General features: G+C 46.7%; 1 protein-coding gene across 2 annotated transcripts in view; it reads right to left on the minus strand.

The window, feature by feature from the left end:
• Window positions 1–15,680, minus strand: part of SMARCD3 (SWI/SNF related BAF chromatin remodeling complex subunit D3) — a 35,349-nt gene extending 19,669 nt beyond the window's left edge. The window contains exon 1 of one of the 2 annotated variants that reach the window (XM_020800189.3): window positions 14,328–15,680. In XM_020800189.3, the coding sequence (XP_020655848.1) occupies window positions 14,328–14,405 (78 nt within the window). In that variant the 5' untranslated portion in view covers window positions 14,406–15,680. Of the gene's footprint in view, window positions 1–123; window positions 7,417–14,327 lie in introns of those variants that run through there. The other variant, XM_078378197.1, reaches the window with a different exon arrangement.
• Window positions 15,681–16,036: the final 356 nt, after the last annotated feature.

Genomic DNA, 16,036 nt, shown 5'->3' on the forward strand with positions numbered 1-16,036 from the left:
AGTGGCAGGAGCTCTTCCCAGCCCTGCCTTTTTTTGGCAGGAGATGCTGATGTGGCTGCTGGGGAGTGTTTTCTGGTGCAAAGCATATGTGGTGCCCCCAGATGGTCTCCTCTTCTTGCTTACCGACCATTGTGACTGTCTATGGACATGATTTCTGCTCCACCCTACGAAGCTCCAGGCAACAGTGGTGCAAGTCCAGAGCCAGGGACCAAAATGGCTGAAACTCTGCACCTGCTAACAGATGCATGGCTGCTACAGAGGACAGTAGGTGGGTGGGTGGGGCAGGGTGAGGGGGTAGCTAGATCTCTATGCAGAAGGGGCAGATTCAGAGATGCCTTCCCTTTCCTCACTCTCCTAGTTCTGCCCCAGATAGCTGTGCTCCCCAACTGCAAGATTCAGTCTGTAGCCCCAACCCAAAAGTTTGGCAAACAGCAAATGTACTTCAGATGGATTCAGATCTCACTATAAAAGGAAATTTCAAAAAGAACAACACTTTTCAAAAACAGAAAAAATGAATGCAATTTGCAGGCCTAGTAGCTCCTAGGAAGAGAATTACACCTGTAAAGATCAGACATATCGGTGCATGGTTTTTGTGCTAGACTCCACGATGTCTTGCTCAGTTTTTAAAGGGGACTGCCAATGATCTTCATACTTTTAACAGAGCTGACTGAAATTTGGAAGACGTCTTCTTCTTCTGAAGTTATCAATGATTCCAAATTTCAGAATATTGTTTACAATTTGGGTTTTTTTTTCCTTTTAAAAATGAGGACCTATTCCTCATGTGTATCTGAGAGGAATTGTTATGAAAATGGCACACAGAACAGAAGTGGCCTTAAGAGACCTGCCAACTTTCAGAACTTTGGGATAAAGTTTTAGGTAGAGTGGTTAGCATGAGGGTAGGCTTAATGTACTTGGAATGGTTTGCCTCTTAAAGCAAAAAAAAGTCAAGCGTGCTGCTTATATACCGCTCCCCATAGCACTTCAAGCACTCTTTGGGCAGTTTACAAGTTAAATATGCGGGCTACACATTGTCCCACCAGCAAGGTAGGTACTCCTTTTACTGACCTCAGAGGGATAGAAGGCTGAGTCAACCTTGAGCCGGCTACCTGGGATTGAACCCTAGGTTATGAGCACAGCTTTGGCTGCAGGACAGCAGTTTAACCACTGCGCCACGAGGCTCTTAAGGTTGTGCACTTCCTTTCACTAGAAGTCTTAAAACACAGGTGAGGTGGCCACTGGTCAGTTTTGGACATCCTGCACTGGCAGGCACCTGGGCTCGGTGGCTCTTGGACTCCCTTCTTTCCAGCTGTAAAATCCTATGCTTCCTCTTAACCCCTGCTATGTATTTTCTGAACATCTGTTTGAAAACCTCATATGTTGCAGTCACATCCCTAGGCAAGAACACTGACACATTTCAGAAGGAAGTGGGGGAGGTATGAGGGAAGAAAAGAGGCTATGGTTTGAACAGTTTTATCCTTCTTTCTCTGATAAGGCCACATGAGCGCAAGGGGTGACTTCTGAGGGTCATGGAGTGCAGTACGGCAGCAGAAGGAAGAGGCCAGGGGCACCCCACACGTTTCACTATCCAACATCCAAAGCCCATCTTCTCAGGTCCCACCAAGACTCCACCAAAGAGTGTTAGGGTCCAGTTCTTAGGCAGAGACAGCTCACAAAGATCCATCCTGTCACAGCAACAGTCCCCCTCTACAGAATGGGAACTGGAGACTCTGGGCACAGCCTTTCACTGTCACTGGCTTGCAGAGCTGCCAATCAAAACAGCAGCAGCAGCAGCAGCAGCAGCAACAACAACAACAACAACACCCTCTCCTCTCCCTGCTGTTTCCCTTTCAGATAGTGTGGAGAGTAATGTGCATCTCTCCAAATCCAGTGACTAACATATCTCCAGAAAGCATTAGTTCAGATTTGTCTGGAGCCAGTTGTTGGATGTCTCACTTTACTTCAGACCCCTTGGTAACATGTCAACATCAGCCCAGTTTCCTGTCGGACTCAGTATTTCTCTGAATCCAGAGCACATCACTCCTACAAAGAACACAGGATGGCCAATGTGATTTAAGAAGTATTAGTAAAGAGGAATGAAACCTGCTGGGATAAGATTCATGAGCGGATTGCTGTAAACTTAGAGTATAACTTTTTCATATTATTCTTAAATCTAACCCAACCTAAACCACATAAACCTAACAACACAATAAAATACAATTACATAATACAACAGTGCCACCATCACCCTCAGGGCTAGCATTAATATTTTAAATTTCCTTCAGTGTGTTTTCTCTCCAAAACTCCGTTTCTTCCTCGGTGTATACCCCTTCCCTCCCCAAAATATATATTTTAAGAATACACTCCATAATTTCTTAAAATCATTATTTTTGATAGACCTCTTCTCATTTTCATATCACATGTCAGTTTATCATTAATTGCCATATCCCATAGTTCTCTATATCATTCCTCTAAATTGAGTTGGTTATCATTTTTCCAGTTTCTTGCAAAAATTAATCTTGCTGCTGTGATCATAACTATTAAGTCCTTATTTTTTTTCAACAATTGATCCTTCTCAACCAAATTCAATAAAGCCATTGACGGGGACATTTGAATATTTAATCCAGTTATTTCCCTTATTTCTTTAAAAATTTGCTTCCATTCTTCCTTTCTTAGTTTACATGACCACCACATAAGTATATATGTCCCTTTCTCTTTTTTACACCTCCAGCATAGTGATGATACATTTGTATTCATTATATTCAGTTTTACTGGTGTTAAATACTACCTCCATATTACCTTAAAACAAATTTCTTTTATCCTTACAGACATGTTCTTCATAAATCTTTGATCCCACATTTTATCCCATTCTTCTCCTATTACTTCTTTGTCCAAATCATACTGCCACTGTATTTTTAATCCTTGTGTATCCTGTTTGGCTTGAACTAATAATTTATATGTATGACTTACAGTTCCCTTTCTGTCTGTCTTTTCCTCTGATTTCAGTCTTTTTTCCATAATCTCTTCAAATTTTGTCATTTTTCTACTTTTCCCTTCCTTACTATTTCATTCCCTTGTCCACCTTTCTATTTGAATCATATTAAATCAAGAAATCCCCTCTCCTCCTAAAATCTCTTTTATGTTTCTTTTACCCCTCATCTTCTCCATCCAGTCTTCTATCCTATTCATCCCTTTATTTTTTGATATATTCTTAAGAGTTTTTAAAAAAGATTTTCTGGAAAATTCTTTAAATCTACCACCTGGGATAAAGGAGAGATTGGTGGGCTCAATATACCTCTAAACTTTTTCCAATTTTCTACCATATTTTTAAGGAAAGGGTTAGTAATCTTTTTAATTTCTCAGATTTTTTCTTTATACAATATACTTTTAATTCTTTCTTCCTTATCCTGCATTTCTATTTCTATCCATATTAAATTTTTATTACCTTTAATAATATCTGGAATATGTCTGAGCTGATTTGCTGTATAATGTAATTTTAAATTGGGTAATCCAAGACCTCAATTTTTTTGTGTTACATACCATAATTTCTTATTAATCTTCACTCATTTATTTCCATTGCAAGAACAATTTATCATTATCTGCCACTCTTTCAGTTGTTTTTCTGTAATCTTTATAGGAAACATCCAAAATATAAAATTTAATTTAGAAATAATTTTAATTTTGCATAATGCCACTCTACCAAACCAAGAAATCTTTAATTTCTGAAAATCTTTTATCCTTTCAGTTATCTTTTTTCAGTCTATCCAGATTTATTTTAATTATATCCTGTAAGTTCCAAGTAATATTAATTCCTAAATATTTAATAACATTTCCCATTTTATCTTCAAATATTGCTTTCATTCTTCTTTTCTCCTCATCTGAGTGGTTTAACAATAAACATTCTGACTTTCCTGAATTTACTTTTAATCCTGTTATACCCTCAAATTCCTCCAAATGTGATTTAAGCCTTTCTGTTGTTTCTACTGGATTTTTAACTCTTAGTAATGTGTCATCGGCAAACAAGTTTATCTTACCATTATGTTCTATCCCTACAATCTGTTTATCATCTCTTATTATCTGTGCCAATAATTCTATTATCATTGTAAATAATACTGGAGATAAGGGGCAAACTTGTATTGAACCTCGTCCTGGGTGTATTGTCTCAGTTACTCCATCATTAACTATTACTCTAGCTGTATTCTGGGAATATAATTGGTGAATTAGCTGCCTAAAATTAGCTGCCTGGTTTTTAAATTTCACTATTTTTTTTTATTCTCCAGACTTTTTCATCTGCAGGCAGCTGTAGGCAGGAGAGGTCCTAGCATCTGGCAGTGAGTTGAGAATTTAAAAGAGGGCTAGAGAGCTGGAGGGACGTGGCTGGCACTGTGGGTTAAATCGCAGAAGCCTCTGTGCTGCAAGGTCAGAAGACCAGCGACGGAGTGTGCTCCCGTAGCTTGTCCCAGCTCCCGCCAACCTAGCAATTCGAAAGCATGCAAATGCAGGTAGATAAATAGGTACCACCATGGTGGGAAGGTAACTGCGTTCCGTGTCTAGTCACGCTGGCCACGTGACCACAGAAGATTATCTTCCGACAAAACGCTGGCTCTACGGCTTGGAGATGGGAATGAGCATCGTGCCCTAGAGTCGGACACAACTGGACTAAAATGTCAAGGGGAACCTTTACCTAGAGGAGGGCTGGAAACCACACCTGCCTTCCAGTAGTAAATTACAACTAGAGTAGGACCATTTGAATTAATGGCATTTATGGAGGAGTGGACTTACCAAATCCCCACTGACTCCATAAGCTTTTTTTTTTTTTTTTTTTTTTTTTTTTTTTTTTTTTTTTTTTTGCTTTTAACTTACTCCCAAGTTTCAACCTATGGGTTTGTTATGGCTTCTCTCAAATACGGTACCTTTTTTCAACATCAGACTTTTCTGGGCAGCTCATAGCCCACAACTGGAAGGAGAGAGAGAGAGAGAGAGAGAGAGAGAGACCCAGTGCCAAACACACTGCACACAACCACTGTGGCCCTTCTGTTTCCCATCTCCTCCCCTGTTACTGCCTTAAATGTTGAACACATTTTTGGTACAGGCTTTAGAAGCACAGGCTTTAGAAAGATACTAAAAACAGTACACCTGTGAGCATTTATTTGATCAAATCCTGTGGTTAATAAATTTTGCACAGTTGTTTGCCAGTCTTTATCTGATTTTTCTGGGTTCCTGGGAAGTTAGGTTCCCTAAAGCTGATGTTTGAGCTGGGGATGTTCCTGGTGGTTGGGGTTTTGGTTTCTTTGCTGCCATTATAGTTCATTATACAACCCAAATACAAACCCACTATCAACCTCCTCACCTATACCTTCCCCAATCTTTACCCAGTATTACAGTGTATAAGACAGTTTTTAAATTAACACTTGTAGCTAAGCTTGTAGAATGTAGGCTAGACAATGATACTGTTTGCTGGATTTGTAGCGAGTCAATGGGCCATGGATACGCAGCACAGTGTAGGAGGCATCCTTCAGTTTCTTTTTTTTTTTATTTTAATTAAAAAAAATACAAAATACACCTACTACTACAGAAAAGAAAAACTATAAAATACAAAACAAAACAGTGCACCCATCACCCTCAGGACTAGCATTACACTTCATTCCATCCATTTTCCTTCCAAAATTTCATTGTTTCTTCACTCGGTGTAAACCCCCTCCCTCTCCAAAATACATGTTCTAAAAATACATTCCATATTTTTTTAAAATCATTACTTTTCATTTGGCCCCTGCTTATTTTCATGTCACATGTTAGTTTATCATTAATAGCCATGTCCCACAATTCTCTACACCATTCCTCGAGGTTAAATTGATTTTCATTTCTCCAATTCCTTGCCATAATTATCCTTGCTGCCGTAATCACTATTACGGTTAAATCCTTATTTTCATTCACCAATTGATCTTTACTCAAATTCAATAAGGCTGTTATTGGGGACATTGAAATATTCAATCCAATTATTTCAGATATTTCTTTAAATATTACTTTCCATTCTTTCTTTCTTTTTTCACATAGCCACCACATATGTAAATACGTCCCCTTCTCTTTTTTACAACTCCAACATAATGATGACACAGTTTTATCCATCATATTCATTTTGACCGGCGTTAAATACCACCTCCATATTACTTTATAACAGTTTTCTTTTATCCTTATTGACATGTACTTCATAATTCTCTGGTCCCATATTTTATCCCATTCTTCTCCTATTACTTCTTCATCCAAATTATTTTGCCATTGCATTTTTAACCCTTCAGTACCCTGTTCTACTTGATTTAATAATGTATATATTTGGCTTACAGTTCCTTTTCTTTCTGTCTTTTCCTCTGATTTCAATCTTTTTTCTACAAATTTTGTCATTTCTCTACCTTTCCCTTCTTTAGTATACCATTCTCTTGTCCACTTTTCTAATTGAATTAAATTTAACCATGAATACTCTTCTCCCCCTAGTATCTATATTATGTCCCCTTTTTCTTTTATCTGTCCAAATTAGGTTTTTATTATCCTTAATTATATCTGGAATATGTCTAAGCTGATTTGTTATGTAATATAATTTTATATTAGGTAGTCCAAGACCCCCCCTTTTTTGTGCGACATAGCATAATTTTTTATTAATCCTCACTCGTTTATTTCCATTGCAATAACAATTTATCAATGTCTGACATTCTTTTAATTGTTTTTCTGTAATCTTTATAGGGAGCATCCAAAATATAAAATTTAATTTAGGGATTATTTTCATTTTACATAATGCAACTCTACCAAACCATGAATTTTTTAATTTCTGATATTCCTTTATCCTTCCAATTATCTCTGTTTTTAATCTATCCAAATTTATTTTAATTATTTCTTGTAGATTCCAAGTTATATTAATCCCCAAATATTTCATGACCTTTCCTATTTTGCCTTCAAATATTATTTTCACTTTACTTTCCTCTTCTTCTGAATGATTTAACAATAAGCATTCGGACTTCCCCCAATTTACCCTTAACCCCGTTAAACTCTCAAATTCCTTCAAATGTATTTTCAACCTTTCAATTGTTTCAGCTGGATTATTAACTATTAATAATGTGTCGTCGGCACATTATTACTTTCCATTCTTTCTTTCTTTTTTCACATAGCCACCACATATGTAAATACAACTCCAACATAATGATGACACAGTTGAGCGCCCCGTAGAGCGATGAATTCGCTCTACGGTGACGCTTTTGCAATCGCTAATGCGATCGCAGAGCGATGCCCCCAATGGGCGAAAATCGCAGAGCAAAGGTCGGTAAGCGGTTCGCTTACCGACCTTCGCTTTGCGACCCGCCGATCAGCTGTTCCGCGGCTTCAAAATGGCCGCCGGAACAGCCGAAATGGCTGCGCGCAGCGTTTTCGCGCCCTCCCCTCGCTTACCAAGGGCGCGAAAACGATGCGGCCGGCCATTTCGGCTGTTCCAGCGGCCATTTTGAAGCAGCGGAACAGCTGATCACAGCCATTTTTGCGCCCTCGTTAAGCGAGGGGAGGGTGCGAAAATGGCTGCCGGCCATAGAGGGACATCGCTGTACGGTGAGTAAATCAGCCGATTGGAATGCATTAAACTAAGTTTAATGCATTCCAATGGCTTTTTTCTTTCCGTACAGCGATATTTCACACAGCAAGGGTTAATCCGGAACGGATTAACCTCGCTGTGCGAGGCACCACTGTATGCTAAAAATTCCAGCTCGTTCTAGGACTACTCTATTTGGAACTTCGTCCTGCCAGGTGATGCCAAAAATGTGTCGTAGACTATGCATATGGAACCTGTTCAGCTTCCTCTCCTGCACGCTGTACTGGCTAGATTAATGGATTAGGACTCAGGAGGCCTGGGTTCGAGTCCTCACTCAGTTATGGAAGCTCACTGGGGGGAATGGAACTGGTAAAACTAGTCCTTAAATAGCTCACTTACCTTGAAAGGCCTGTTAAGGTTGCTATAGGTCAGTTTTGACTTAACACATAACAGGAACAATGATGGGCCACATCTAACAAGTGCTCTCACCCATGGTTCCTAGAAAAAAAGCTGGAAGTGGAGAGCCTCAGGGTTTTGTCTTGGGCCTGGCATTGTTCAACATCTTGGTATTTGGGAGGGCAGGTGACAGGCATCAGAACAGCTGGCCTCACCACGGGAACTAAGCTGGACTCTGAAATGCATCTTTATCAACACAACTTTCAGCCTTCAGCATTCCCTATGTTTCCTTCCATGCTGCTAGCTGTCCACACCACACACACACACACACACACACACACACATACACAAAGCAGTGTTTCCTGATCCCTTAGATGGCTCTTCCATTTCCCTTGGCTGACGACCCCCACCACTCACATTGTTCAAATCAGGATTGGCACGTGACTGCCATTTAAGTGTCAACACTTCCCCCCCAAAGATCTGTAAAAATGCTTGAAATGCTCTTTCAAAAGTAACTAAAAACCATTACCTTTTCACACCAATAACACATGCTGAAGCCATTTATTGTGCTGCTTTCAAAGTGTGACTTTGCTACACCTTCATTTCCAAAAAAACAACTTCTTGCACATGGCTATGTTGGCTAGTAGCCTCTTGCTCCCACATTCCAATTCAGTGGGGTTTGGCAGAGAGAAACCTGTCCTCATTGCCATCACTACCACTGGCTGCAAAGACTCTGGGAGGGGACAACAGACAGAAAGGCTGGAGGCAGACAGAGGCCCGTTCCTTCAAGAAGCGCAGGCTCGCTGGTTGCAAAGACAACTGCAGGAGCCGGGCTGTAGCGAGTGGGGCTGCACCCACCCGGACGGCCCAGCATCCTCCACCCTCGCAGCAGCTGACCCTACAAGCATTCTGCGCCCACCTGCTGCTGTCCATCTGTAACTCGGGCTGCCTTACATGGAGACTCAGCTGCTACCTTCAGTCACACCAAGAGGCAGATCAATAAACGTTAGAAATGTGCTAGCAATCATTGCAGGCAACCTGCTCCCAGCTTCGCTCTAAGAACAGATTTTCCATACTTCACAGAAGACACAAAAGGCCTCGCAAGTTCCTCAGCTTTCCCGCTCTTCTTAATCTTATTCCTCAACAGGAGAAGCCTTGGAGGCTGGCAAGGTCCAGAGGAATCTATGCCTCATCACCGTAATTCAGACTTTGCCTAAATTTACATTTAAAAACTCATGTAGCATTAATAATAAAAATGCAATTAAAGAAGAAGAAGAAGAAAGGAAAAAACAGTTGCCAGTTTAAAAAGTAACTGTGGTATAAACAACACAGCAGTACAATTGTACTGTAGGAAGCCATCAGTCCGGTTGACCTGGAAGGTCTGGGCTATAAATTAGAATCCTAGAATCATGAAGTTGGAAGGGTCCTGCAAGGCCATCCAGTCCAACCCCAGCTCAATGCAGGAATACAAATCAAAGAATATCTGCCAGGTGGTTTGTCTTTAGGTTTCTCTTGAATGCCTCCAGGGTTGGAGCACTCACCACCTCGCAAGTTAACTGGTTCCCCCGTCTAACTGATCTGACAGTTAGGAAATGCTTCTTGTTATTCAGTCGAAATCTGTCTTGCTGTAACTTGAGTGGGGTACTCCAAGGGTCAGTCCTGGTTCCGGTACTCTTCAACATTTTTATTAATGATTTTGATGAGGGAGTGCAGGGAATGCTTGTCAAATTTCCAGATGACACAAAATTGGGCGGAATAGCTAATACCTTGCAAGACAGGGAAAAAATTCAAAATGATCTTGATAGGCTGGAGCACTGGGTTGAAAACAACAGAAGGCAATTCAACAGGGATAAATGCAAAGTACTGCACCTAGGAAAAAGAAACCAGACACACGGTTACAAGATGGGGGATACCTACAAGCGAGAAGGATTTTGGAGTTGTCAGAGCTCACAAGCTAAATATGAGCCAACAGTGTGATATGGCTACAAAAAAGGGCAAATGCTGTTTTCGGCCACACTTCTGCCTTTTCTTTGCAACCTGTTATCAATTTTTCATTTCCACTGATAGTTGTGCCACTATTTCTTTTATCTTTTGCTTTGCATATACCTGAAGAATGCTTTTTTTATTGCTTTTAGTGTTTCTAGCTAATCTCAATCCATTCTCAGCTTTTGCTCTCCTAATGCATATAATGCAATAAATAGCCAGTGGAGGGGTAGGAGGGGGGGGTAGATGGGTTCCTGAGTGCCATCACTAGAAAGGTCCTCCCTTCCAACATACTGCTAAGAAACCTTCCTGTGCTGGCAGTAGGAGACAAAACAGCCAAAATCCTCTTGCAGAACTATGCACGTCAAAACATTAGGAGGCCAACTGCCCCAAATTCAAAAATCACTGTAGATCTTATTAGTTGCATATAGGGTCATACAACTCAGCATACATGTAATAATGTCTGCAGACCGGTAGTACTTCCTTCTTGTTTAACATTTATTTAATACTTGTTTCTGTCCTCCAAACATCATTGAATGATGCTGGTGATTCAGATCTGTCCATTTCTTCTTGTTCTGAATCAGCAACGAGGTGCTATTGTGGACGACTCATGGCAGAGGCCGCGTTCTTTGTTCTCTTGAACCTCTTAGTGGCTTTTGTCACCATCCATCACAGCATGTTTTTGGCTCCTTTGCCCAAACTGGTCTTTAAAACATGAACAATCTTCATCACCACCTCTGTCCCCCCGCTTCTCCCAAGGACGACATGGGGAGGTCCAGCATTTGGAAGCAGATCGAGATGGGGAAGTGTGAACAAACAGACACTTAATCCAGACAAGATGAAGATGCAGGAGACAACATGGCTAGTCCAGGTAGAGGTGCACCACTGCTCTTAGATAAGGTCACTCCTCCTGAGGGGGGCGATGTGCTTCATTTGGGAGTTCTCCTAGGCTCTGGAACCAATGTGGATACTGGACAGGGGAGCACGGAGGAAGGAGCAGGAGTGCTTCACAGCAGCTTATATTGTGTCATCAGCAACTCTGCTTGGAGCAATCTGACCTGTTTCAGCTGTGTGCTAGTGATATCTATACAAGACCACTGTCGTGCGTCCCGTGTGTTGCTGCCTTTGAAGATGGTTCCAAAACTTCAACTGGTGTTGAATGTGGCTGCCAGAGCAGCAGTGGGTCAGGCAGTTGGTTCATCGGACACCTTCAGAACACCTGCTACTCTGATTGTCTGTATATCCAAGCCCAGTGCATCTCCTTGGCTGCGCTCTGAGACTGCTTGTCAAGCTGTAGTCATGAGACCACTCATGGCTGCTGGGCACTTGGTGGGTGGCTGAGAGTTTGGAGGTGGCCCCACCCCACGCTTGGGGAGTGCTTTGCCAATGTCAGGCCCACCAGTAGAAGCCCTTGAAAAGTCCCTACCGACTTCCTTTCTTCTGCCTTCATGTTAGTTTTTACCACGTGCTCATAAAACATTACCTTTGTTAAAATTGTCTATTTTCCCCCGTATTTGTGTCGGGCAGATGAAGGTGTATTATTGGCTCTTATCTAGAGATGGGCACGAACCTCAGTTCAGAGAATTGTGCCAGTTTTTATGTATGGTACCACAAGTGTCACACATTCTCTTCCCCCACCCACCTGGCCAATGACCCACCCATCAGTCAGAGTGAGAGAGAGAGACCACCTGACTTGGGTGTCTTGTGATGTGGTGGCCCACGGGACAGCCTCTGAGAAGCTAAGAAGCATGGTGTAAAAGGGCCCTCCAAGACCTCTCCATTCCCCCAACTTCTGGCTTCCTGGTCCTGTCATGGCCCTGCCTGTTTCTCCCTCATCAGCAACAGGAAGAGCCCTCACCTGAAAGTTTGGATTCTGCCTCTCTTCCTCTTCCTCCAGCATCTTTTCCACATCACTCTCAGCCTCTTAAGACCTACTGCTGGTGGGGTTTAGTAAAATCCTATGTTCACTTCCACAGTTTCTTACCACTGTTAAGAGGGTGAGAGGAAGCTTCAAGGAAACCAAACGTAATTTATATATCTGAGAAAAAACAAACTATCTGTTGAGATGCCTATACAAATTCAGAGCTTCCTGGGGCAAACAGAATGCACTTCAGGATGAACAGCAGCAGCCTTTCCATATAAAGGTAGGCTGAACACTCAATAACCTCAGAACTGTGGGAGGCCCTAGAGGTTATGGGCAAAGGCAAGCAACCAAATGCCCAGAGCTAGTTCAGCTGAGACATAACAACATAACTTCAAGAAAAGAGGGCCATTTGAGAGGGAGGGAGAAGTGGGTTACCCAGTCATTTCCTCACTCCAAACTTTGCCTTTATCACCAAAAATCATATGTGAGGACAGACATGTGAGGACAGACATGTGCCAAGTACTCTGTGTGCATGGGAATCCTCTTTCCTTGGAAATGGTAGGATACCAAAAAAAAAAAAAAAGAAAAAAGAAAAAAAAGAGAAAAAAGAAGGGAAGACGGAGTACAGCAACAGGTACAGGGTGGACCAACAGCGTGCTATGTCATTACATCTGCACACATGCGCTCAAGGTGCAAAATGTTCACAAAACTCATAATGACTCCAGACTGTTCAGCATGTGGAGAAGGTTTTCAGGTGCAATGTGAGTGTTCAACGAAAGGTGATTTCTCTCTGCTTCCATCTGGCAACACCCACTTATCTTGAAGGCCTTAGGAATGGCACTGCCAAGTGGCAGACAGTGCAACACCCTGCCTGACGGGCTTTGTGGTGTAGATGCTAGCAGGCTCTCAAGCAGTGGGGCAGAGGTAACGGGCGGACCAGAAGCTAGCGGGACACACAGAGGATTGGGCCAGAAGGAGCAGGTCCTGGAAACAAATGGTGGCAGCCATGCTGGTTACTGATGGGCAGAGGAGCCCCTGAGTGGCTGTGCAGCTAGAAAGTGGGAGCAGCCCCTCACCGTCTCAGGTTGTCCATTGAGAAAGCAGCTGTGGGGCATGGAAGAGGGATTTGGGGACTAAGGCAAGATGGGGATGGGGGAGGCAGGGGGAGGCAGAGAAGAGTCATTTCAGCCTTCACCTGGGGTGCCACAACATCCCATTTGAGGCCAGACTGAAGCAGGGGGGTTGCTGAGTGAGCTACACACCCGCTCTCCTTAAGGTGTCTACCCTTCATAGAAACCATCCGCTAAAGAAGCAGCTGGGCCCCTGAGGCCCCTTACCAAGCCGACCACACCTGAGCACTGCCTCAAACAGGCTTCTTGGCTAACACCCCGGATTCCTGGTGTGTGCCTTTGGTGAAGTTTCCTGTTCCTAAAGGATGCTCTGGAGGGCTACACACCGGCCCATCTCAGGAGTTGGCTGGCACAGGCCTTGCACAGGCCTCCCTGGTGCTCTGAGAAACTTCAGAACAGGCACCAGCTGGCCAGCTACAGAAAAAGACTGGCAACCTAGAAACGGGGTGACCTCCCCACCACTGAAGGATTTCAGGATCCTGCCCCAGAACCAGAGACCCAATGGCAAGAGGATGCACATCACATGGGAGAGGGAGCTTACAACCTCACAGCACCAGAGGCAACCTAGAACTGGCAGCAGATGGCCAGGAATTACAGCAACCAAGTCGGCAAGCACCAGCCCTCATAACCTCACGGATGGGCAGCGTCCCCCCTACCCTATTCTGTCTGCTAAACCTCGATCCGCCTGAGGCTGGTGGCACAAAGCTGCAGGCACTGTTTTGGTCAAATAACCAGTTGCCACCCACCAGCAAACCTCAAGCAACCCCCTGCCAAGCATTGCCACAGGATGTGCCAGTCCCATGCCAGATGCCAACCTAAAAGGCCCCAAATCCCCACATTCTGACACAGCCAAGGCCCCTGCCCCTGGGTTGGGCACCCCATACAGGGGGGACTCCAGGATCTGTCTCCCCCGCCCCTCCCCCCGCCGGACTGGCCTTTTCTTTTCCCAAAAAAGGAACTTTGGACTATGGAGGAACAGCATCCCCCAGCGCCACTAGCGAGGAAACGTGGGTCCGCCACACACCGCCGGGGTGCCTGGGCTGCCGCCGCGGCAACTGCCCACCTCCCACCCCCGCGGCTCTCCGGCCGCCGCACCAGTGGCTTCAGCGCACCTGCTCCCAGACGCCGGGCCTTCGGCCAAAGCACGTGCGGGAAGGGGGCGTGGGCACCCCCCCCCGTCTACCAACTGACACTGTGACTGACACACACACACACACACACACACACACACACACGGACGCACGCACAGAGGCGCCCAGCCCGGGCTAGAGGAGCCGCCGCCGCCCCCTCCCCCCTTCCCCCCTCTCCCGCCGCCCCCCCCCCGGCCGCCCGCCCCGAGCCAGGCCGCTCCGCATTCCAGGCAAGGCCGCCGCCAACTTTCCCCACTCACCACCCCGTGGACCAGAAACTCAAAAAGTTTGCTTTTCGTCGCCTTTCGCGCCCCTCCGGTGACTTCCTCCGCGGCCATCGGGGTCGGCTCGGGGCTGCTCCGCCTCCTCCTCCTCCTCCTCCTCCTCGTCCTGGTCCTGCTCTTTCTCCCGCTCTTCCTTCCTTCCTTCCTTCCTTCCTTCCTTGGCTCTCCCGCCCGCCCGCCTCGCCTTCCCCTTTTCCTCCAATTCTCGCCGCTCGCTCGCTCTCTCGCTCGCTCCCCTCCGAGCCCGCCTGGGCGCTCGCTCGGCTCACACTTCCAACGGCGCCGCCGCCGCCGCCGCCGGCCGAGCGGGCAGAGGGGCCCGGCAGGGCTCCCGCGACGGCCCACGGCAGCTGCGGAATTCCGCGAGGCGCTCGGGCGCCTTGGCCGGGAGAGGAGGGGAGAGGACTAGGGGAGAGGCGGGCTGGCCTGGAGGGCGGTCTCCCAGTCCGGCGGCGGCGGCGGCCCTGACTCTGTTCAGCCTGGCTAAGGCCGAGCCTTGGCTCCTGCTGCTGCTGCGGCTGCTGTTGCTGCTCCTGCAGCCTCCGCCGCCGCCGCCGCCGCCGCCGCCTCGCCTCTCTCCGTCCCCGGCGGCCGCCTCCCGCCGCAGCCCAGGTCCTTCCCGCCTGGCCGGGCGCTCCGTCCGTCTGGCGCTGGCTCGTCCCTCCGTCCGTCCGTCCCCGGTCACACAATGACTTCCCGTCGCGCCCCTCCCTCCGCCGCTTCCAGGCCTCATCCCTCGGGACCGTCTAGGCCGCGCAGCCACCGAGGGAAGCCGGGCGAAGGAAAGGGAGCGCCCCTCTCGCCTGTCCCTGCTCCCACCCATCGCAGACCGGGGGGGGGCGCGGGCGGGAAGAGAGAGAGAGAGAGACTGCAGAAGGGAGGGCCGGAAAAGGCCTGCGATCGCGGCCGCCTCTGCCCCCGACCGCCACAGAGGACTGTGTGTCGAGCCCCCCCCCCCCCCACCGTCCAACGGCCCCTCTCCCTCCTCCTTTCGCAGGGATGGGGTAGGGAAGACCGGCTCTCTGCAGCAAAGCCCGGAGTGAGGCGGTGCTCGGCGAAGGCATCATCCCCTCCATTCGTCTCAACCCCCCCCCAACGCCGCCTTTCACAGCATGGCGTTGGCCGGCATCTCCCCGCGCGTCGTCCTGGCAACAGAGGCGGCGTTGCCAAGTAACGAGCAGGGCGTGGTACCCAAAGGACGCACCCTCTCCCTGTCCCCGGGAGGGCTTGGGAATCTTCTGGAGGCAGAACGGGGGCGGCGTGTTCACACGTGAAGGAAGGGGGCAGCCAGTTCACCCAGGCGTCCCAGCCTGCCCAGGCACTTACAGGCAACACAATTACAGCCCGAATCGGGGGGGGGGGGGCGGGGCAGGAACCGGGAACCCCACTGAAGAAGATGCCCTTCACGCCACCACCACCCCGCTGCCAATGGGACGGAGCGGAGGGGGCGGGCAGATTGGAAGGAAACAAGCCCCCCCCCCGGGCGCTGAGGCTTTACACTGGTTGATTCACCCCTCCCGAATTACCGGGCTCCTCCCGGGCGCCTGGGGCGCATGCGCATGGTTGCCTCTCTGGTCGCCCCGTGAAGGTCAGCCGAGCGAACCGAAGGGGAGGGCCTTAACTCCTGCCGCGCTGGCTCGGAGGCCGAGGGAGGCCCAGCCCGCCCACCGCAACCCTCAGTGGGC

This window comes from Pogona vitticeps, chromosome 6 (genome assembly GCF_051106095.1).
Source record: "Pogona vitticeps strain Pit_001003342236 chromosome 6, PviZW2.1, whole genome shotgun sequence".
Taxonomy (NCBI): Eukaryota; Metazoa; Chordata; class Lepidosauria; order Squamata; family Agamidae; genus Pogona; species Pogona vitticeps.